The following is a 24,603-nucleotide window of genomic DNA, read 5'->3' as shown; positions in this document are numbered from 1 at the left end:
GACAGACAAGCCCAATGCCATATCGTGGAACATCCAAGCTCACTCACAATATGCTCACTCTGTATCTTATCGGTCGCGAAATTGCATTTTCCCCCGAGTAGTCGTGATATGACGTTTCCCCGAATTAAAGCAAAACGCCGGGCAACACACTTAACGTCTTCACATAAACTCATCTTCGTGGATCTGGAAATGCACTTTTGTCAGCCTGGCAGGTTTAGATTGAATTTCTGAGCTGCGGAACAGTAAGCGGCTGCACATTTCGCCGGCGCCGGATGACACGGAGGAGTAATAAGGCATAACAAAGGGCCCCGGTGACAGGCGCAGAACCGCGAGCTGCCATCCGACGCAAATGAAAAGAACATGAAAGGCTGGTGGCAATCCTGGAGATCTGTGGAGCTCCTCTCAGATAGACATGCCAGGGGGAACAGCAGGAGACACTGGGTTAAAGAAGACCGGGCGATGTCACCGCCACACGGGGAACAGGCCTCGCTGTACTCGAGTATTAGAACAACCATTTTCTAAGCTCAAATTTGAAAATACTCATCTACTTGTGGCATTTAATTCGCTACGTAACCATAACTTAAAGGTGTACGGTGTAACTTTGCTGGTGCAGGAGATGGCGGCTGTTCAAAACATGACAGACAAAGCAGAACAGTTATGCAGAGCACCTTTAAGTTGCAGATAGTGCGCTGATATGGGAAAGAATCAATCTAAAGTGATGTGTCCATCCCGGAGACACTTTTCATGCTGCAATGTCAAATAAATATGAGAAAGAGATTCTGGAATGCTATGTATGTTTCTGTCATTTCTTTGTGATTTTAATGCATTTTTTCCTGTTGTGTGAAGCACTTTGAATTGCCTTGTGTAGGAAATAAACTTGCCTTGCCTAAGTTAACATAATTATATGATGATCAAACCAAGGCGGAATGACACTCCGGTCCAGCACTTTAATGTGGTAAAAATAATCCACATTAGAAAAATAAATGGCATAACTAAAAGGCCATTCAAACGCATGTGGTCCAAGGCAAGTCTAGTTCATTAATACACTTGAATATTAATGAACATGCACTGCACTTTCACATGGGAACTCACTGGTTATTAGAACCGTTAGATGAACCGCTTTCATGCCGACATAATAATTGGCGATTTAGTGCGTTTCTTGCCCATAAGCTACAACACTTTGGGGTCTTCCCTTTGGAGGGAGCGCGTTACTCCTTCCAGTCATTTACATGTTGATTTGGCGCAGAGCTAACATCAAATGCAGACATTCCTGGCTTGAGACACGGAGCGCAAACCTCAGTGGTGTGAAATCATGACATAATTAAAGATATGGTCAGAGGCTAGACTGCTTTATTAACTCACCAGATCAATACTGAGAATACTACAGTTTGAAAGCTCAGCCAGAGGCCAATTAAATGATATTAATTATAACAATCTAACCGCGTCATATCAGAGAGCGTTCCATTTGAAGACCTATTGCACGGTATTTTGGAAAGCAGGAGGATGTTGAAGTGGTTCCAATGACTCACGTTAGACCGAACAGATAAAGTCAATTACCGTTGATTTTTCTCCCTGAAGCCTACTCTAAACTCAACAGGCTCTAATGTTAGCGTGTTGTCAGAGTCGTACAGCACTTCTACTGCAAAACTACCATTTTGCTCAAGCGCATGAAGCAATAATACATTTGTTTTCGGGCACAATTTGACAGGAGAACGTAAAGCTTTACACGACCACAAATACCGTATTTTCCGCACTATAAGGCGCACTTAAAAGCCTTTAATTGTCTCAAAAAACCACAGTGCGCCTTTATAATCCAGTGCGTACTATATATGGATTAATTCTGGTTGTGTTTACTGACCTCGAAGCCATTTTGTGTGGTACTCGTTTTGTTTCGCTTAATGCGCCTTATAGTCCAGTGAGCCTTATATATGAAAATTCATCAAAAATAGACCATTCATTGACAGTGCGCCTTATAGTGCAGAAAATACGGTACTCTCCAATTTTGTGTAGTGATGATTAAACGGAAACATATCCTACTTTTACCCGCTACGGATAAAAGACTTAAGCATTATAACTCAATCATGTCTGTATGAAACTTAACATCTTAATAACATTATTCTCCATTAGCTTTTGATGGACTGAGGAAATGTATCTAACGGGAACTTAACATCCCCCCGTGAGCTGCTGCAGGACGTCCACCGTTAAACCAGATCGTTCCCGGCGTCTGCGGTTGGCGTTTCTGGAAAGTATCGCGCAGAACTAAAAGAGCACTCACTCTGGAAGACCTCGCCGCGGTTTTGCCGTTATGACTTTCTTCTCCCAGCACAGATTATGAAGAATTACAAACACTCCCCGGGCCACTTTATTAAGCACGTTCCTAGCTTTAAAAAAGAAACATGGCAGCAACTCTGCGCAGTCCGGTCCGTGGTAAATACAGAAGGTAAGAGCGTCTTCTTCAAACGCCGTTAACTACAGGCACTAAGAACGTGACAAAAACCAAGACTGCAGTTAACGGTTTATGCCTGCTTTGCTTTGCATGGAACGTCCCGCAGTCTGGCTTTAAATTGAACTCCAAAGAGACGACCAGACGACCAAGTTACAGGTCAGATCTGTGTTTTTTTGAGGACTTTTGAGCGATAAAAACACCTGTTGTGCAATAGATTGATATGTTTAATGTCAGGCAGTGGAACTTTCCAAGAAAATAAAGGAATACCTACCAGAAAAGTTACACGGTGCTCCTTTTAAACAGCACCTCTTATTGTTTTTTGGTAATTTTTGTAATTTTTCCATGTCAACCAGGTCTGTGCCGAGATGCTGCCGTGTCATTTCCATTTTTACACCGTGCTTAATAAGATGGCCAGTCAGCATAAAACCCACACACAAGCACGCTTACCCACACAAACACACACACAAGGCAAAACTCATTGTAAACACGCAGATACATTGCACCCCCAAAATGAACAAAACAAAACATAACCAATTGCACACGGTGTGAAAAAAAAAAAAAAAAAAAAAACAGTCTGGCCCCGCCAAGGCAACCCGACCCCAGCAGCACACACAGGCAGTTACTCACATGCTCGGTGGACTCGTCAATATTCCACTGATGGAGGAGAGAGAGAGAGAGAGAGAGAGCGAGAGCGCGAGAGCGCGAGAGAGAGAGAGAGAGAGAGAGAGAGAAAGAATGGGGGAGAGGAGAGGTGAGTCACAGACAACACAAAACCAGAAAAAAAGATCTTGGCTGGTCTTTTTTTCAGACTGAGATGGATAAATGTAGGTGTGGACATTCAATACAACTTGGGGAGAAGGAGACGGAAGAAGAGGAGGAAGAGGAGCAAAAGGAGGAAGAGGAGGAGGAGTGGGACAGTTTGAGTGGCATTCGGAGAGGATGTGGAACAATGGAGCCAAAAATGGTCGATTGTCGCAAATGCACTGCCTTGTTTTGACTTTGTTTTTTGGGGATGCATGAGGCGCCTGAACACGGATCGCTCCGGTCCCGCTGCGCTGCTCTGCTTTGATAAACGGGGCGAGTCATTGTTTTGCATGATTTACCAAAGCTGCTTTAACTGATTTTTCCAACCGCTAAAAGGAAGTGTTTAAATCTAACCAGTTGCTAGCGCTCGCACACCCTTTGGCACGGCGTTAATATTCAAATGGGCGAATTTTGAGGCCGTTTAAAGCTGTTTTATGCAGAGGAGAGAAGAGAACAAGCCAAAGTGCAGTAAATCCTAGTTTTTACTTTCGGGGTTGCACTCAATAAAACACTGAAAATGTTTTTTAGACTGCAGTGTTCTGGGTTTGTTGCAGCACAATATACTCTTTGGGGGAAAACACGCAATTTACTCAAACAAGAATACATTCAAGTACCCCACCTTTAAGATTCAATATTCAACAAATAAGGATTATGAAGTGGTTTTAGTCAAGATAACTTTAGATATAGCGTATTTTCCAGAGTATAAATCGCACCAGCCAAAAAATGCATAATAGAGAAGAAAAAAAACATTTATACAAGAACAGACATTTCATCATGGTGAATAGGTGTACGTATGCTAACGCTAACACCTTCAGCTACATGACGTATGCTAACGCTAACACCTTCAGCTACATGACTTATGCTAACGCTAACACCTTCAGCTACATGACGTATGCTAACGCTAACACCTTCAGCTACATGAGGCACAGACAGAACTGTGGTAAGTGTCTGGTATGTTAACGTAACATATTAACAGTTATTCAGAGAACTATAGCATAAAGAACATGCTAACAAGTTTACCAAAGCATCAGTTTTACCCCAAATCACTAAATCCATTGAATTCTTCTTCCTCTGTGTCACTTCTAAACAACTCCACAAACTCCAGAGGAAGAGGAAGTGCAGATTCTTCTTCTGCGTCGCTTAGAGCCTAGAGCGCCCTCTTGTGGTTGACAGTGTGAAAATAATCAATAATATCACATATAAGTGCGACTTATAATCCTGGTAAGACGATACTGACTCCAACTATGGTCTACTACTACGTCATTCTAATTTATGTGTTCATTTCAAATCGTTTTTAGACTTCAGAAATACCTACGTGACACTTTTGGGGTGCGACACACCTGTTGACAATCACTAAACAAAACCCTCTGAACCATTTTCCCCGTTCCTCGCAGAAACTGAGAGAAGGGAGAGGGACATTTTTATTCATCACATTTCAACACGTTTTGAAAATGTTCTCATTGCCGGCTGCGCTTGGCCGAGTGTTTCCGGGGGTGGGGGGGGGGGGGGGGGGGTGAAAGCCTATTTCGTGCCGCGGGGTTCCGTCGGTGCAGAGCGTAAAATCCTATTACCGGCGCGGCGATGCTAGCCCCGGTGACACCGCGTCCCCGTCGACGCGCAAACGCAACCTCGGAAATTTAACCAGCAACCGGCTCTACACTCCGGCGCTGTGGGGGGAGTTCAGCCATGGGTGGCCCGGGACACACTGGCGACACAGATGAGGCGGGAGGGAGGTGAAAAGAGGCAGAGCGGGCCGGGCGGATGTGTGAAAACGCTGATGTAACAGGCGTTTTTGTATTTTAAATGTGTGAAAAACCATCTCAACGTACGAGACGACCGTGATGGGCTTTTGGCCAAAAAACATTCTACATGATTTAATGAGGTGATGTCATGTATTCTTTTAATATTTACTAAAAAGCAAATGTTTCTGTTTTGTCACGTGACTCTCTGTGTCTTGTTTTGTTGTTCTCTTTTGGTGTAATTAAAGGTTGGGAAGCCAATCACAGCTGTTTTATATATAATTTCCAAATGACAACGAAGTTTGTATGTCATTTCTCCATCTGTATGTACTGTAGCTACTCTGATGCATATTCTTCAGCTAACTATTACATCGAGGCGAGGGATGGTAGAATTCAACGATGTACAGTCAAACATTTATCGACCAATGAAATGAAAGCAACGGGTGCCTTTTCATTAAAAAGTTTACGCTAAATCCATCTCATTAAACAGCACGACTTCAACTCTCGCATATGAAAGTAAAGAGAACGGAACGATTGGTACGAACAAAGATGCATTTGGAGCTTTAATGGTAACCTAGACTTTCCTGGAACATGCAGCGTCCTTAGCCCAGACCCTGGACAGCTCCGCATCGATCATCGCGACCGAAGCGAGCGGTTAAAGGCGCGCCGCGTTCCAAAGCGTACGGCGTTCCGAGTTGGCGTTTGAGACCATACTCCCGTTTAACCCCACAAACGACCCTCGACGTGTTTACCGCCGTCTCCGGTACGTCAACAACGAGCGCGCTGAGGTTGCCGGGGTTGCGTCTCCGGCTTAATCCCTCCCCTCCGTCACGACCGCTCTTTGCGCTCTGTTTAAATCCGCGGGGGAATTATAAATTATCCCCCCCATTTGTATTTCGAACGCCGACGCAAGCTGAAAACACGCCGCCGCCGATAAGGAGTCGTTTGTGGGAATGCGGCGGCGTAATTTGCAGACGGGCGGATGCAAGTGTGATGACAGGAGCGGAGAAGTGGCGGGAAAAGGTATGTGTGTGTGTGTTTGGGGAAGGCAACTTATGAGGAAGAGAGAGGGGAAACTGATGGAGGAGAACGTGCTTTACTGTGTTTTTTTTTATTTTTTTACCTCGATTCATTCAAGTTCAATCTGAGGCAGTGAAGGCCGCGGAGTCAGTGGAGCGACGCGCTACTGGCTCGCTCTTTCCAACGCACACACACACGCACACACACACGCACACACACACACACACGCACACATACACACACACACACTCACACGACACACACGCACACACACGACACACAGCTCGAACGCATGAGCGGTCAAACAAGATGGACCTGGAAAAGTCCTGTAAGAACTTGTCTCGAGGGGGAAAACTTTGCAGGAAAATACATTGGATCAAAGACTGCTTTTATAGCGTAAGCGCTTTCTAAAGGTTACATTTGGTAGATTTTGGGTGAAAGGTTGTTTTTGGCTGTTTTCGTCGATCATTTTCAGCATAAAATAACGATAATCAAACAACCAAACGAACGATTGATGATAGCTGTATTGAGTCTGTAATGAAATGTGTAGTATTTAATTTGCTAAGGTGCTCAAAGATTATATTAGCATTGCAAATTAGTAGCAAGTACTTAAAATGTCACTTAAAGACAGCTGTAATTGCTAATGCGGTTGACTAAGGCAAAACCAAATACAGTTAGCATAGACATACAAATAAATAAGCCTCGAGGGGTTTGAAACACTTCACGTAACTTTGTATTTTGTAATGTAAAGCATCATTGCGTGTCGGTAAAAAAAAAAGTATAAGTCTGATGCATTTGTATTATTTTTAGGGCTTTGCTGGAATAGCTTACCGCTTTCGCTTTCCATCGCCGCTTTCACCAGCAACATAGTACAAACTAAAGTACCAGTTCCCAACTTGCTCCGGAGAGAAGTCTAAAGGTCCAGGCAAGTGCACGGTTTGTGAAATTGACTCGGCTTCATCCAGTCGGAGAAAAAAAGGAATACAAAAACGTGTTCGGCGAGGGCTCGATAGCGCGGCCTTTAGCAGGGAAATGAGGGCGCTGTGTGGGAACGGGCTTCAGAAGAGGAGAGGCGCTCGGCTTGTGCCCACGCTAGCTCCTCTGGGCGCTACAGCGAACCTGGACCATCGACGAAACAAAGACGCACGGAAGCAGAACGCCCGGAGAGAGGCGACAGCTCCTGGTCTGATCGAATCTGTCTGCTGCGAGGTCACGCCAGGTCATGAGGACAGGAATTTGGATTTGTGTAAATGTGCAGCTCATCGGAAACGAGACGCATACGCCGATCCTACGAGGGGGGGAAAAGTTCATATTTGAAACTTTTGCACTTGTTTTGGAAGTAAAAATAAATGAACGAGACTTCCCACATGCTGTTTTTATTATAACAATTTAGTCGTTATTCATGCTATCGCTCGTCTGATTTGACTTTTACTTGCAATTAGGCCTTGACTTATTGTCCAATTAATAATAACACGTTTGAAGCTCAATATTTATCGTTTCATTGAACTAGTGGATTCTATTTGGTTCTCTTTATGCTGTGCAATAAGTCCTGAGCTTTAGAGAACTGAATAAGTTATTACAATGACAAATTATAGACAGTAAATTAAGTGTTTGATTCTGCGGAATTGGTAAGGCATTTAGAAAAGTTTTCACAGTTATTGCGTCAGTGTCATAAAGTAGTTCCAATATTACTGCATGTCATGATACTTTGATGCTGCAATACATCACACTATGAAATGTACCTTATCCAGTCACTCAGCACTGATATTGTACTTTTAACCGCATTTACATTCTGTTTTTACTTCGAGTCTTGTCTTCAATAAAATCAAAAGTTATAAGCTACTGACACTTGAATAAAACTTCTGGCTCCCACATGCACTCACAGGTAGAGCGCGTGTATAAACTTCCCTCTTGTTTTGGCGGCTCCTCGTGCAGGTGAAAGGGCGACAGATTTCAGATTTCAACACATTAAGGGAAATCGTCAGGAACGTTACACAGTGGAGCCCTTTTGTGCTTCTCGCAGTCGAATGTGTCTGAAATGAGTCATGACCTGACACGGCCGAACGCATGCTAGCTCACGTTATCGCCCGGTGTTTTTCCACTTGTTGTTGGATTATGTGAATGAAGAGAAGTGTGAGAAGGGGCGGGGCGGGGCGGGGCCGAGGCGGTTGGGGACGGCCGGGACGGAGCAGCGCTGCGGTCTTACTGTGTGGTCTTTTTAAATGACGTCTTGGGCAGGTCTGTGCATTTCTGAGAAGTCTGATACAAAACAATCTGACAAGCGATGACTCAATCGAGGGTAACCGGCCCGCACGCGAGCCTTCTGCGTACTTGTACTTGTACTTGTCCTTGTGTTAAATGTCTTTGCTATCACTATTGGTCCATCTAAGGCTGCGTTCACACTGCGTCTTGATTTGGTTCTGTTCTAGTTCTGGTTTAGTTACAAATGTAGTACTAAAGTTCCAAATTTGATGTAGGAGGAAAGTATTCATCACGTTTAGGGAACTGAAACCTATAAATACACTCAATTCACTGGGATTTGCCTCTCTTATAGAGACAAAAAGCAGGTTCCCATGATGTAAATTCTTTGTTAGCTCAACAACGTAAGATATGGAATTAAATAGGTTAAAGTAAGTAGCTTTAGTGAGCAGAAATCCGGGAAATGAATGAAAATCAATTCCCAAAACACGTGTGAACACAGCCCAATAGTACTCTGACCCGTGTACTGCCACTACTACTGCTGCATGTTAGCCTCTGCTTCCATTTGAACTACATCTACAACTAATACTGCAAACATTTACAGTAACGCAATCCAACAATGCAGTTACGACAATGTAACAGACTGAACAATGTTTCTGTCGCTATGAAAAGCACTAGACAGAACTACAACTACCACTATTATTACCACTGATAAATCACTAAACTGCAAATATTGCTTCTTCTGCTGCTGCTGCTGCTGCTGCTACGTCAGTGCAAATAAAGGTCATGAGAAAAACGTCTTGAAAGAGGAATGGAGGTGGCTGGTGCCAGGGGAGAGGCATCCTGGACAGCAGAGTGGAACTTGAGCCGCGTCGCCGGAGCCAGAACTGCAGCGTGCCTTTGTGTTTGGAGTGGGAAGCTGCTCAAATGAGACATGGCAGCGGGTATTGTGTGCACAACAGGCCGGGTCATGTTCAGTTCACTTTTTCATAACCCAAACGCTGTCACATTCAACACTTACAACAGAGACAAACACTTCTGCCCGGTCACCTCCAGACTTTCTTTTTAACACCAAACGGCCCCGTCCGAGCTGTCGGCCACACCGTCGAGGGCGAGGATAACTGGGACGGGACCCCGGAAAGCTGCCGGCAGGAACGGCGCGTGAAACAAAGGCTCTGGACCGGACTCGGGATGTGAAGGACTCGTTTGTGAGACGAGAGCCAGGTGATAGCGGCCTCTCACAGTAACGTATCGGAGCACAGACAGAATGCTAATTTTATGCCCGCGCCCGATACAAGGTCCCCGTGGCACAGAACCCGTTGCCTTTTTGACAAGCACGTCAGGATTATCCACCAGCGTTTATCACCGAGTCCCCCCCCCCCCCCCCCCAAGTGGCACCGGCTCACGCTCGGCGTCCAGGGACCCAACACGTCTGACATGTGATTTCAAGGTGACTGAACAGCGCTGCTCCACTGTAAAGATAATACTTAAGACAGCGGGACGTTTGCCAAAGCAAATGAGGGTTAAGAGCCGCACTCGAGGGCGTCACTCCGCCTGGGAACGGAACCAGCAACCCGCTGCTTTGCCTAAACGCTGCGGCTGAGCGTTTATCAGAGGCACACATGCAAAGCCGCTCAGATGCGAGTGGTCCCGCGGCCAGGGAGCACTTACTTGTTTAAATTCAATGTTTTTGTTGGAGGCCATCGAGGGGGCGAGTCGAAGCGTGTTCGTGCAAGTGTTACTCAAGGCAAACAATCTCAGCTCCCTCTTAAGCTCGTCCCAGAGACAAGCAAAAAAGTGATAGTGGGCTTTTTTTCTTTCTTTTTTTTTTGCCGCTTTCAAGATATTCATGAATTTTTGAATCCCTCTAAAGGATTACAATCTTTTATCCATCTCGCTGTGTTGAGAAGCTGTGGGCGATTCGCAGCCGGCTGTATTAACGCGTCAAGGGCAGCGGAATAAGTCTAATTTATAAACATGGCAACAAGGCAGTGCATATGTGCGGCCGCTTAGAGGGGCCGAGAGGGGCGTCGACTCCGCTAAGCCCGCTCCTGATGTGGCACGTATCAAATATTTAACAGCCATTACCGCTGGAATTAGAACGTATCTCGTTAGGACGGGCTAATCCGAAGCGGTGGGACTGGGGGCCTGGGCAATTTAGAGTCAAATGTCACATGTAAGAATGAAAGAGAGGGAGGGGGCGGGGCGGGGCGGGGCGGAGGAGCTAGTTCCACATGTGTCAAGAGAGGATTGTGGGAGATGGAGTGTGAAGAATAGAATGTAGCAGGGGAGCGATGGAGAATGAAAATAATGGGAAATGAGCAGAAGATGGCTATAGAGAGTGGCAGAGAGGGAGGGAGAGGGAGAATGTATATGTGCAGTACCTGAGCCTCTGGCAAAGCGACGTCCATGATGTTGGGCTGGCCTCGCGGTTCCCCGTTCTCCAGGCGCGAGAAGATGACTTGGTAGCCTCGGATCTGTCCGTGCTGCTTCTGCTGGAGGGGTGGCTTCCAGGTCACCCGGATGGCAGTGGAGTTCAGAGCTTCTACCTCCAGCTTCCTGGGGGGCGCTCCGGGCACTGCGGTTCCAGGGAAGGAAGGGGAAGAAAATATATATACAACAAGGGAGAAGGAGATGGAAAGAGACGGACGCGGACAGAGGAGAGAGCAGAGTTAGAAATGTGCTGAGGTTGGATTTTGCTCACTTTACCGGCTTTTATGTGCAGCCAGGAACTCTAAACTAAAAAAAAACGAGCGGGAGAGACATTTTACAGACTCTGCGCTGGTTAAGGAAGTGGTATTTGAGCTGGCGTCGAGTCAAAGAAAATCCCTTTGGCCTCAGACGTCGCCGCCGTGTGTCCCTGAAACACCCTCGGCGGCGGCAGCGTGAGGCGTCGCCAGTTCTGTAACGCTCTTAATTCTGCTGTGAAATTAGCCGTGTTGCGGCAAACTTCAAACACGTTAATTATAGACGACGCTCTCTTAGGAGGAGCCGCTCTGTATCGAGTAGCAAACAAAGTGAGGACGCGGCGAGAGTGGCGAGGGTAAGGAAAGAAGAGGAGGAAGCGAGAAGAGGAGGGACGAGACAGGGGGGCTGCCAGAGTCGGATCACAGGTTAAACCAACGTCACAATTAGCGAATCGCAAATATGGTCATTATTTAACGCACTTAAATTGACTCTGCAAATACTTAAAACTCCAGGGTTCTTATTGATAGAATGTGATAACCCTGTAGTTACAAATATCTGTGAGTTTAGCAGGTTCGGTCTTCTCAAATGCATTTAAAAATCACAAGTATAAGATATTTGGCAGAAACAGTGCAGATGCAGAGGAAGATGTGATTCAAGCGGCTGGAGCAGGAAGAGGAGAATAAGAGCCTTAACCTGCCAAAGATGTGAAATGTCAACGCTGCTGAGAACGAGCTGCAGAGGAAAGGTGAGGAGGTGACTTCTGCGAACACCATCTCCTCATTAAGAATAATTGATCAACGGCACAAAAGGGCGTGGAATGAGAAAGGAGAAGAAAATACTTTGCTCCAATGTTTCCTCAACTGAAGAAAAAGATGCAAAACTTACCGATACGGTTTATAAGTGTCAGAAAACACCGATCAGAGACGTGCGCTTTATGCTTTTGCCTTTATTTAGATGCCGTGTCCAGAACATTCACAAGCTTGGCCATGAATGGACCTACATTACATCAAATAACACTGAATCTGTCCATGTCAACTTGTGATGATGTAATGTTACTCGATCTTTAATCATTCTATTCAAATTTGAGTTGGGTAGTTTCGATTTGGGAATTAAGGGTGCGTTCACACTCGACCTGGTTTGATCCTGATTTAGACCGGCTTTGGTTCTGTCCCAGTCCTGACAATACAAACATTTCAAAATCTATTTTGATTCTAAGGCTTGATACCAATAATTATTTCAGTATCACAATGATATTAAAAAAGGCAATTTAGATTTAGAGTATATTTTATCCCTTATTTCTTAAGCATACTGCCATTTCAATACAAAAAAATTGTACTTTATTCCTGTTACTATGTGGTCTTATACTAGTTTTGATAAAAGATCCTTCTAATAGTGCCCATAATCCTAGTCATAATTTGGATGTGGTATAAGTGTGAACACACCGTAAAACGAGTATGGAAATTAGATTGAATTAATATTTGGGATTAAACAATAATCAAAATATTGGTAACTTTACACCTTTAACTTGCATGTGTTAAAACAGAAGCAACAGCATTGTATTTCAGTCGAGTGCAGAGGGTGAAGACACAGTCGAATTCCCCGTTTAGAGTAACGCGGGCTCTGTGGCGCTCGCCGGAGTCGACCTACCATCTTCTTTGGTTTTCATCCTGACGGGGGCGCTCTCGGGGCCCGGGCCTACGTCAGTGTGAGCCCTGACCCACACCTGATACTCAGTCCACTTCTCCAGGCCGTCCAGCACGTAGCTACTGGCGTCCGCCCCGATCCCGGCCACCTCGTGTCGGTCCGTGTCTTCTCCGGACAGGGCCTGGTAGCTCACGGTGTAGCGCACGATGGCGCCGTGGCGACTGGCGGCGGGCGGGGCCACCCAACTCACCTTGAGGCTGGTGGAGCTGAGGCTGAGCAGGTGCACGTTCTGGGGGGGGGCGGAGGGGGCTGTGGGGGAGGGAGGACACCACGGAGGGCACGATCAAGCAAACGAAAAAAAAAAACACAACAAAAACTCAAGCAAAAATAATAAGAACACGACTATGAAGCTTTTTGTACAGCGCAAACGCAATTAGAGGTGTCAGTAATGATTATTTTAGTAGTCTAAACTAGTCAGTGATTGTGTTTTCAATTAGTCGACAAGTCAAACTATTATTTCTGATGTACATTGAGACTTTTTTGAACATATTTTTAACCAAGTAAAGGTTGGAGCATCATCACTGAAGGATTCTAGATTCTGAGTTTTTATGAATAAAGTGTATTATTGATGAAGGTCAGAAAGTGTTGTATTATTGTTCTTGTTTAGTGCAATCTGTGAGTGTTACAAAAGGTGTTTTAGGGTCTGAATAGTTTGATTAGTACAATTGTTTTACATGATCATCTCTAAACTAATTTGAACTAAAACACATATTTTCTATTCATCTTCCACTGTTGAATTAAAGCAGTTCGATATCATATTCTAGTGATAAACTGACGTATATGAAGTCGGGTTGGACATTTAGTGCATTACTGTTGCCATGTCGACAGCAGGACGCTCCGACCCAATCCCCCCGCTACTCTGAGCAAACATGAACCTACTATATTCATGTTCATCCTCCGCCCGCAGTCATTAGGCCTAATACATACATACAGTACATTCTCACATTTCACACGACGTTTAATGACACGACAGTTCTCACGCTGAATACAAAAAGCTTCATTCTGCCTCCGGACTGAGACACTGCTGCTGCTGCTGCTGCTGCTGCTGCCGCTCTCTACATCCGTGTACTGGGTCATGAAACTACCACGCGAGGGGCCACAGAATAATAAATGGATCCAGATTCGAGCACATGCTGTTTTTCTAAAGGTCAATATTGTCCTCAGATGGTCCCACTGAGGCTCGTGCACTCTTCACTGAGAGATCTGCCAACTGGACCTTATATTTGTACAAGATAAGCAAATCCCTTACCGGAATTCATCAAATCATTTACAAACAGAACAGGATTACAGGGATTGTTTGTCATTTTACTGCATAACGTCGCCTACACGTTACGAATAGCAGTTTATGTCGTTGTCTTTTACAAATGTTACCAATGAAGGACGTTGGATTGTAAATTAAAGAAGGCAGAAAGAGCAGCAGCAGCAGCGGAATATAAACTCAAGGCCAAACGTGACAAATCAACAAAATAATAGTGACTGAAACACATGTAACACAACAGAATTCAAACTGTTCATGCGTCGGGGACGATAACGCGGGCAAAAAAAATACCTTTTACAAAAATTGCATATCCGAACCAAACAAAAATGAAATTCAAAGGCGACGTGTTGGTGCGAGGCATGCCTGGGAAGTGTCTCTTTTAATAAGCAGAGCAATGAACAGCCGGCTCAAAGAGGAACTCAATACGCCGGGGCCAGAAGAGCCCGTCCGAGTTCAAAATATGAAAGGTTATCCAAAGAAAAGTGTCTATTAAAAGTGCGGCGTGACTCGGAGGAGAGCGCGCCAATGATTCCCGGAGCTGACGGTGTGTGATGCATTTAAAGTGGGATCAGGCCACACAAAACAATACCAGAGAGTTTCTGTGCTGGACTTTTGCTGTTAATTGTGTTTGTTGCGAGTGCATAAATTGTACTCATTATTTGTGAGAAAACACTAAGCGAAGTGTGCAAGTGGTGAAAGTCGTTTAGGCACACGAAGACTGCTTTCAAATTAGTGTCAATTATGAATCGGTCGTAGTGAGTGTTGTTTGGAATATGCACAAGTTGAATATCCAGAATATTTTTCATAATCGCATGAGGTAAAAGTTCAAATAAGGGTATAAAAAGTGATATTTCTGTATTTTTCGGTCAATGTTACAGTTCCTTAAAAAATAATTGATGCTTAAACTTCAATTAATACATTTTGACACATTTTTTAGCACATTTCTGTTGCATTGACATGAGAATTTTTGCTCAGAAAACATTTAGATCTATATTTTAGTCATTATCGCCCATTCCTACATGTGCATAACGAGCATATTCACATATTAAAGGGTCTAAAGTGATACAACTATATGCACAAGGTGAATTTAATTGTTTCAATGTATCAACCAATCTGAAAAAAACAGACCAATTCAACAATATACAAAGGTGTTTTTGATATCGAGTGGTATCAAGTAATGAATAAGATCGTATTTAGGAAAGAAATAGCACGGTGTTAATAGTTATTAGTCGAGTTAAAGACTGTTTATTGCTCCGAGCGCTCAAAAGAGACAGACCAAATGACAAACACTGAACAGCAAACCCCCCATTCTCTGCCATTGTCTGCAGGAAAGCCGCTGATTAGCTCCGGATTTTCACAAACTCGCCACCAGGAGGCTGAATAAAGCGCCCATTAAAAACTAACTACATCCCCACAGACGTTGCCGGTCAAAGTGACAGTTGTGGAAGTCTGCGCTTGACAGAGGTGCAAGAAAACCGGCCGTTCAGTCGCAAACTAATGGGAAAGAAGAGCTTTTCTAATAATGCAGTCACACTGACCTTGTCACGGAGAAGGACGACACGGTGCATTATGGGAGAGTGCATCCTGTTGTTTTGAATTACACTATTTACACTGTTAACTTCCATGATATTAAGTTAAGGACAAACTGCATAACTACTTGGGTAAAATAAGGGTATATTTGTTTTGGAATGACCATAGAATAATATGGGCGTCACAGTTTCAACAACCAAAATATATAACCACGCACATTAAAATGAGTAGTTTGTATGATTTGTACAAAATAAATGTGGTTAGTAATGAGTATTATCTATGTAGAGCTTTGGGCCAAACCATTTAATCACTTTCGAACTTTCAAACTGGCTCTTCTTCTTCTCCCCGAGTCCCACCTATAGTTTAAATCGTCTTATACAATACGAAAATACAAAAATACAACAAGACACGCTCCGGTTTATTCCTACGCGACATTCTCGTCATTTGGCAAGTCTAAACCGGGTCGTACATCTCGCGGGCACACGGGCCGCGCCCCCGGAGGAGAAAGCTTGAACGAGCGCAATTTAACGGCGGGAAAGCGAAAGTCAGCAGTCCATTGGCAGAGAATGACATTTTGAGTGCTGGCACTGTAAAAGCACATAATGACATCAGGCAAAATAACACGGCACGCTTGACAGATGCGGGAGAGGGACACATTAAACGTACCTTTGGCTCGCCCTGCCCCTGGACACGCGGACACGGGGGGCGGGTGGTGGTGGGGGAGGGGCGGGGTTAGTGTTGGTGACAAAAGGGTGTGTGTGTGTTGGGGGAAGCGGCGGGCGCGGCAACCGGCCCCGTCAGCGCTTTTTTTTTGCTCGCCCGATATCGACTTGACATTCAAAAAAAAGGGACCGGCGCTAATTGGGAGCTTTGAAACTACAGTCGGCTGCACTTTGCCGGCGCCGTTTGTTGCCGGCGGTTGCGGTGCGACTAAACCGGTTGGTTAGTGGAGACTGAGGAGAGCAGGAAGAGTTACAGAGGTCGCGGGGGTGGGGCGGGGGGGGGGGATGGGGGTCGACTTACTGGACTGGGCGGTGCGGGCTTCGATGGGCTGGGTGTAGACGCCGAGGCCGACTTCGGAGCGCGCCGCCAGGATGAAGCGGTACATGGTGTCGGGTTTGAGTCCGTCCACCACGTGGGACCCGGCGGGCTCGATCACCTTCTGTATCTGGAGAGAAAAGAAGAAATAATAAGCGATAAAGTGCTTCATTATTTAACATTTCAGTTCAGTTTATCGGCTATTTACGGTGTACGTTGGAAAAGAAGAGCGCGAGAAGACACAAGCGCACGGAAATCCACAAAACAATGACAAAAGTAAAGACAACAAACTGTTTGGAGAAGGATGTAACAATCAGCCTTAAAGTTTGCAAGTGCTGGACTCAAACTCAGAAACTTTCGGGCTTTGATTTCGTTTCGGATTCAGACAACTCCCAGTGGGGGCAATTTGTTTGAGCAGTAAAAAGACAAAACAACATTCAATCCTGCACTTTAGCCTTTTTCCGACCGGAGATGAGCTCTGAAGTCAATCAGCAAAAACCAATAATAGGAAAAATAATCAGCACAATGTAAAGTAGATTACAGAACAGCAGTCTTTGGAATCGTTCATTCACTGGAACCGTCACTAATCTATATGTTTACCGTTGTTTAAAAGCATAAGATTATGTGCGGCGAATCTAATTGAAATAAAGACAGTTTTTTTCTAGACTGGGATGACGCAAAAACTCTTCACTGCGATGTTAAAGCGTGCACGTGACACGGCGGGGTTTACAAGCGCTGGTCTGGCTGGTTTTAATGAGGTGACATGGCACGAGGAGAGAAAACAGTCCTGTCAAATGTCTACTGTACCGTCTGTGGCATTGGCCCGGGAGCTCGCCGCATTACTGTAACAACGCCGCCATTGCATCATAAAAAAGCTAAATTTATTCGAGTTTGAAAGCAGCGATCCATTGAGGAGAAAAAGAAGAGGAGAAGAGAGAGACTGACTAAAAGAGAGAAACAGAGGGGAAAACCAGGCCAGAGAAGAGTTATAAACCAGGGTTGAAAAGTATTGCCTTAACATGAATTATTCATTCATTGGCCCTGTGACAAGTTGGCCACTGTCCAGGGTGTACCCCGCCTAAGGCCCGAAGTCACTGGGATAGGCTCCAGTCACCCGCAACCCCGAAAGGGAACAAGCGGTAGAAAATGGATGGATGGATGGATGAATTATTCAAGAAATAACTGTCATTTTTCCCCCCAATAAGTTATAATCTTCCCCGTTTGAAACACTTTGTCATTATCTCCTATTAGAATAAAATGTGCTGAAAGTGATTAAACAAGTTTTTTGTTTTTTTTAGCAATTGTCTTTTTTACTCTCTTGAAATAAAAGAACCGATTTTTGCATAATTTTGGCAAGAATTAGAAATGTGCCAAAACACACCCATAAATGTCAGATTTGAAATATCACACATAGAGACGGACTAACAAATGAACATAAAACTGAAAATGGATCACTTTTACATCTTTTTTTCTTTTTCAAGCTTTTCTGTCTTTAATATCGATCAACTTCTGCAGCTTTTGGACCGTTTCTCTTTAAAAAACGACAAAAAACGTAACTAAACCTTATTTATCACCCTCCTAACAAATAGTTGTTGGATTCAGACACAATTTTGAGAAGTAACTTGCATTAAAATGTCAAAATAACGCAATTAAAAATAATTCATAATTCAAAGTATTCTAAGCATATTCAGTATATTTTCTCCATATTATGCGCCTTTTTCACCACATAAAGCTCTGTCCTTCTTCTTACCCAGACTTCCGAGTCGACCTCCCCGTACTGCAGCTCGTACTTGGTGATGGGGTCTTGGACGGGCCAGAGCCACGTTAGCATGATGCGGTCGTCCTGTTCCGCCTCGGCCTCGAAACTGGACGGCTGAGCGGGAACTGGAAGCGCACAAACAAAACAAAGGGCAAAGAGAAGGCATTACTCACGCTGAGCGGCTGCAACACTGTCCGCCGCGATCATCCTCATCTTTACGAGGCGCGTTCGAGCTCTTACCAACGCTAAATTTGACCTTAACATTAGACTCAAGCTTAAATGCGGAAATAGACGGTGTAACTAACTATGTAACTAATATGCATTTTCCGTGGCTTTGCAGAGAATGTCCCCGGGGTAAGATTAATTTTGGTAAAAGTCAGTGTACAGGGCAGGACAAAGTAATACTGCACATGGAGACTTTAATAAACAACAACTGTGCCTTTGAAATGAACATATTAGGAGATAAAACAGAGGAATGTGAGCTTAAAATGTGTAAATATAAGGTGGAAATGTATTTGCTTATTATATGTAATAACAGATGCATATTGTGTATGTATTCTAGTTGATTTTTTAATTCTTAATCGGTCACTTTATAAACTGTTCAGCACCCGCTTGACTCGACTGAGCCCGTGATGGCAATTCATTGATTGAACAACCGTAAATGACATATTATTACCATTTTATTCCATTGTTGAGCGTCCCTGCCACTGTAAATGCAAAATATATTGTTTTTTATCATGGTTATTAGTTTGTTTTACTGTTTTCCTTTTCTTTTGATGGTGTCAGAGCTGAATACATCATCTTTTACTTTATATGGGCCCCTGTGAAGCGACTGAAACTGTTGCATGTGTATAAAACGTGCTACAACAGATGGATTTGGATGTAGAAATAGTGTAGTAAAAGAACATTAAACAGGTTAGACTGTACACTCTGATGAATATTTACCACGGGTTCCATCCCACCAAACAACGTCATAATCACAAAAACACGATCGCCTTTCTTATGCACGTTCAGCTGAAAAAAGCGTAACGTCAAAGTAACACTCGCTGCAGTTCACACGGGGCCTGAAGCGGCCGGCTCACCTCCCTGCTGCGTCTTCACTTGCAGGATGTCGGAGGGCGGTCCGTCTCCCACTGATGTGAAGCCCAGCACCCTGAGGCTGTAGGTGATGTCCGGGATCAGACCTGAGATGGTGGTGAGGCTGGTGTCGTCCGTGTTGTGTTTCTGCCACGCGCTGAGCGGAGCCGTCAGATCAGAGCTGTAGTACACCCTGTAGCCTCGGATCTGTCCGTTCGGCTCCTCGGGCGGATCCCATTGGACCAACATGGTGCTGGCGCTCAGCATGCGGGCCTGGACGTGCAGCGGGGGGGAGGAGGGCGCCTGCTCTCCGGTGCGGGTCTCCACGGGGTCGCTGGGGGGTCCGCGCCCGATGTTGTTCACCGCCATGACTCTGAACTCGTACTCGGAGTAAGGGCTGAGGCCGCCGATGCTGTAGCGGGTGGTGGCCACGCCCTCCACTTCCTGGAAACCGTTGTCGGAGGACTTGGCCTTGTACTGGATCATGTAGTAGGAGACGGGCTCCGGGTTCCCGGAGTCCCAGGTCAGAGTGACACTGGTGGCGGTCGTCTCGGTGACGGTGAGCGAGGCGGGAGGCTTTGGCAAGGCTAAAGAGGAGAGTGAAAATGTGTTTATTATTTTGTTACTTTAGGTACGTAACGCTGCAACGGGATAAACCATGATACAAAATAACAAGAACATAAAATAATAATATGGCAAAAAAAAATAAGTACATTTTCTATTTTAACAGCCTCAATGGCAATATTTTGTTTCTCAGTGATAGGGTCTGAATCCTTTCCCAGAATATTTTTGATTTTTTTTACTATATTCACTTTGTATTGGAAGAATTCAAAGTATATTAAACATTGCAATATTGGTGTTAGATGTCATATCTATTTATTTATAAGGGTCGATTTATATCTCACGTTGAATACATTTAATAATATTTAGGAGTTATTTAGTATACAGTAAATCACCGACGCACATGACTATTTGTCTGGTTTGTGAATCTTGTACATCGACAACGGCAATGCAATTTTTTCTGATTCTAATCGTGAGTAAAAATCAATCCTTGAACTCACAAAAATCCCATGGAAAGTACGTTTGATTTGTGTAAAAATGAAAGACTCAAGCCTAAAACACAAGCCTAAAACCACACAGTTCCGCGCTGGACCGATGGTCGTTGATAAGTGGTCAGGCTACAGGCTGCGAAACGCTCTCACAAATTGCTGAAATAATTCCCGTTGTGAGCGAGCGAGAAAAGCAAACAAAAGCGTCGGAGAGTGTCTTCATTACGGTCCTCTCTTGTGCAAAGCCGCCGCCGCGCTTCTAAATAGCTGTGGCATTTGGGACATCGACGAGCCGAGCGGAGGCCGGGATCGATGCGCTCGACAAGAGATAAGGAGCAAAAGGTAGACAACGCGACGGGCGCGGCCATGTCGGGGGCGCGCGGGGGCAGGGAATTAGCCGCCCGCAGATTAAACGTGCGCGCTGAAAGTCTAGTAATAAACTTGATTTTTGAATAACACTGGCTAGTTTGAATCTCGCAATATCCGCAAAGGTCAAAGGGGAATTGGGTATTGACCAGTGTACTAACGATTAATCCCATGTACGTGCACAGTGGCATCTATAATACGCATGTGCTAATATTTATTCTAGTGATTTCATAAGTAGAATCGATGGGAATTATGGAAACGGAGCCAGTTCAGCAGCAACAAAAAGCATTGGGTAATTTACATGATCGTCTCGTTAATGTTTTTGTGTTCTACTGTTTGAGATCACACACGGAAAGAGACGAGCTTTTCTGCTCCAACACCAGCTTGTCACCATAGAAATGTTATTGCTCTGTCTATTAAACTGATACAACTTCACAGACAAGCACGTGACGTCACCAGGACAAGTTACAGGTCCGTCAATCCGTCCGTCACTTCGTCCGTCACTTCGTCCGTCAAGCCGTCCGCCAATCCGTCCCTCATTCCGTCCCTCAATCCGTCCCTCAATTCGTATGTCAATTCGTCCGTCAATTCGTCCGTCAATTCGTCCGTCAATTCGTCCGTCAATTCGCCCGTCAATCCGTCTGACAACCCGTCCGTCAAATCGTCCGTCAATACGTCCCTCATTCCGTCCCTCAATTCGTATCTCAATTCGTCCGTCCGTCAGTCAATCTGTCCGTCAATTCGTCCGTCACTTCGCCCGTCAATCCGGCCGTCAATTCGTCCGTCAATTCGTCCGTCAATTCGTCCGTCATTTCGCCCGTCAATCCGGCCGTCAATTCGTCCGTCAATTCGTCCGTCAATTCGTCCGTCATTTCGCCCGTCAATCCGGCCGTCAATTCGTCCGTCAATTCGTCCGTCAATCCGTCAATCCGGCCGTCACTTCGCCCGTCAATCCGGCCGTCAATTCGTCCGTCAATTCGTCCGTCAATCCGGCCGTCAATTCGTCTGTCAATTCGTCCGTCAATTCGTCCGTCATTTCGCCCGTCAATCCGGCCGTCAATTCGTCCGTCAATCCGTCAATCCGGCCGTCACTTCGCCCGTCAATCCGGCCGTCAATTCGTCCGTCAATTCGTCCGTCAACCCGGCCGTCAATTCGTCCGTCAATCCGTCAATCCGTCTGTCACTTCGTCCGTCAATTCGTCCGTCAATTCGTCCGTCAATTCGTCCGTCAATTCGTCCGTTTCCGAGCGCTCTATGATTTTGGCCTCCTCTCTGAAAGTGACTTGGTTTTGGGGCCGGATCGCTCGCTTGTTGTCTTTTTGTACATCACAAACTTAACGTGGAAAGCAGAAATAGGTGACATTTTTCTACATTCATTATTCTTCATAAATGAGCGTCCAGATCTGTGTTTTCGAAAGCATATTTTAAACATAAAAACACCTGTAATTGAATAAATAAAGTCCAAAGCGATACTGTGGATAAAGCAACGACTTTCAATGTACAGAACGGCGCCTCTTTAGTCGAGTGTGTTCCGAATCACTCCATTACAAATCACTGCGAACATGAAAATCCATGCACAATAGGCCTCGTGAATCATAATCAATATCATTATAATTTAACGTAAATTGTCGCCATTACTCAGAATAATAAGTGATTTGGCCCTTATTGTTATCTGACAATATTCACGCCGTCAATTTTTCATTAATTCTTAATTATGTCTTGAGGCTGGGACATTTTGCCATCTTAATTTGTCACTATTATTATTGCAGACGTAGTGGCAAGATGATATCAAAAAGGTTAAGAATGACAATGTCGATTATTATTTTTTGATTAACAAGACATCGCAGGGCACAATGGGCTTTACAATCTGTCCTTTTATTCTTTAATGTTGTGCTATTCAAATGAAACAAATATAAAACTGTCCCGTGCCGGGCTGTACAACCCCAAAAAACGATTCACCGGCTGAATAAAACACTAGCCATTCAAACCCAGTGGAAAACACGAACACAACAGGTGGACGTGCTTCAAAACAAGGGTGCGGTTTTTTTTCAAAATGCGAAAAAACACATAACAAAAGACTAATAATATAATGACAAGGGAACGAGGCGGTGAAACTTAAGTTGTTTTGGCGAGGTGGATTCAGGCAGGTGGGGAGTGGCCATGGAAGGCATGCAAAAAGTACAATAGGGCAAACTAAAAGAGGGATTAAGATTAAGGAAATACCGGGGAGTTTCTGGCTCAAAAGGACTGGGGAGTTGTCACGTAAAAACAGAGAGATCGACACTGGGAGAGGAATTTAGCGTGGTGAGAGTAGTGACCAACCTTCTGGATGGACGCATATGGAGGTTAGCGATGGGAAGAGAAGTGGAGAGGAAGAGAGCGGTGAAATATGGATGAGGATGAGATGAGCGGGCAGATCTCGTGTTTTACGTGCAAACATAGGTTCACACGGATTCAGGCTGCGTTCCACACGTGATCTTGGTCGAGTCTTGGACGTAGACTTGGTTCGGATTTGTTAGTCGTGGTCTAGTCCGGGGTTTAGAGTGAAGAAATATAGTATAGTAACTGACTAAAACACGACAGTTAAAAGGGATGTCTCAAAAGTTCTACAGACCAGTCAATATTAGCCAGAATATTACTTCGACCACAGCAGTTGCGACAGTCGAAATTATCCAAACTATTCAAAAGAACTGAGGATTGGTAACGTGAGACCTCAACCTCATCACTTTCTATTAATCAAAACGAGCCGTACAATAATAGGAGGGAAACGATTGCGACTAAGTGAACTTCAATTAGTTTGTGGTTCCCTTAATCATCCAAAACTGTGACTTTCTTTCCACGTTTTAAGTCGTATCCGAATTACGACTCACCTGCAAAGTCAAATCATTCATTTAAAAGCGATTAAATCTCTTTTCTCCTGTTTGAAAATGCACTATATGATATTTCTGGGTGAGAGTCAGCCAACACCTGCTCGTCTCCATGTAGATGTAATCGCTTTGCCTATGTTCCCAGAGCATTGCATTAAACGTATCACCATGGAGACGAGCGGGTCAAGCAAGATGTGGCAACACCTGCAATTGAGTAAATGCCTGCACAGACACATTTAACGAGCAAGCGGCGGACCCTCCATCAGGAAAAGCAAGATACTGCGCCTGTCTGGAGTCTGCGACCCGATTGGCTCACCTTTGACCGTGACCTGGGCGGTGGCGTCGATGATGCCGAGGGAGGACATGGCCACGCAGGTGAAGTTGGTCGACTCCTTGAGGTTGGTCACCTCCAGCACGTTCCGTCCCAGCGGCATGTTCTCCTCCTCGGTCAGGTCCTGGGTGCCCTTGGTCCACTTCACGTAGGGCATGGGCGACCCCACGGCCACGCAGGTCAGGTTCACGCTCCCGCCCGGCATCACCTCCTGGTTTGTGGGCGGGATGGAGAACCTGGGGGCCACTCTGCGCACTGGGGGGAGGGGCAGAAGTCAGAAACCGAGTTAATATGCAGTATTTGCATGCATTTATCAGGCTTGGGGAGAGGTTTTATGGAAGTATTTTAATGTGAAAGAATGGTTATGTACTAAAACAAGTAGGGTGGAAATAATTTAAATATTTGAAAACGGATCAGGAATTCAGGTGATACATTGATTTTATTTGTCAGTATTGAGGCAGAAAATCAAGAAAAGTTTGTAATTTTCCAAACATAAACACAATGAACAAAAATGCAATGAACCTTAAAATATTACCAAATAAATAATTGTTGTATATTCCGTACTATAAGTCGCACCAGCTAAAAAATGCATAAATAGAAGAAAAAACATATATAAGTCACACTGGAGTATAAGTCGCACCAGCCAAAAAATGCATAATAGAAAAGAAAAAAATATATATAAGCCGCTCCGGAGTACAAGTATACAAGTATAAATATAAGTATAAGTC

At 44.7% G+C, this 24,603-nt stretch overlaps 2 protein-coding genes across 15 annotated transcripts in view; both read right to left on the bottom strand.

Moving 5' to 3' along the window:
• The window catches only part of LOC140356045 (receptor-type tyrosine-protein phosphatase F-like), a 308,485-nt gene that overhangs the window by 82,755 nt on the left and 201,127 nt on the right, over positions 1–24,603 (bottom strand). For 5 of the 14 annotated variants that reach the window (XM_072440741.1, XM_072440746.1, XM_072440744.1 and 2 more), the window contains 7 exons: positions 23,861–24,130; positions 19,268–19,849; positions 18,177–18,310; positions 16,412–16,556; positions 12,544–12,849; positions 10,593–10,786; positions 3,074–3,100 (listed from right to left, as the gene is read on the bottom strand). In XM_072440741.1, coding sequence (XP_072296842.1) covers positions 3,074–3,100; positions 10,593–10,786; positions 12,544–12,849; positions 16,412–16,556; positions 18,177–18,310; positions 19,268–19,849; positions 23,861–24,130 — 1,658 coding nt within the window. The remainder of the gene's footprint in view (positions 1–3,073; positions 3,101–10,592; positions 10,787–12,543; positions 12,850–16,411; positions 16,557–18,176; positions 18,311–19,267; positions 19,850–23,860; positions 24,131–24,603) is intronic. The other 9 variants (XM_072440752.1, XM_072440756.1, XM_072440753.1 and 6 more) reach the window with 3 other exon arrangements.
• ccl25a (chemokine (C-C motif) ligand 25a) overlaps positions 1–24,603 on the bottom strand; it is a 248,417-nt gene that overhangs the window by 180,575 nt on the left and 43,239 nt on the right. The gene's annotated exons all lie outside the window — the stretch shown is intronic.

Source organism: Eucyclogobius newberryi, unplaced genomic scaffold (assembly GCF_026437365.1).
Source record: "Eucyclogobius newberryi isolate DKJ021-1_F unplaced genomic scaffold, fEucNew1.0.hap1 SCAF_12, whole genome shotgun sequence".
Taxonomy (NCBI): domain Eukaryota; kingdom Metazoa; phylum Chordata; class Actinopteri; order Gobiiformes; family Gobiidae; genus Eucyclogobius; species Eucyclogobius newberryi.
This window is presented reverse-complemented; position numbering and strand designations above follow the sequence as displayed.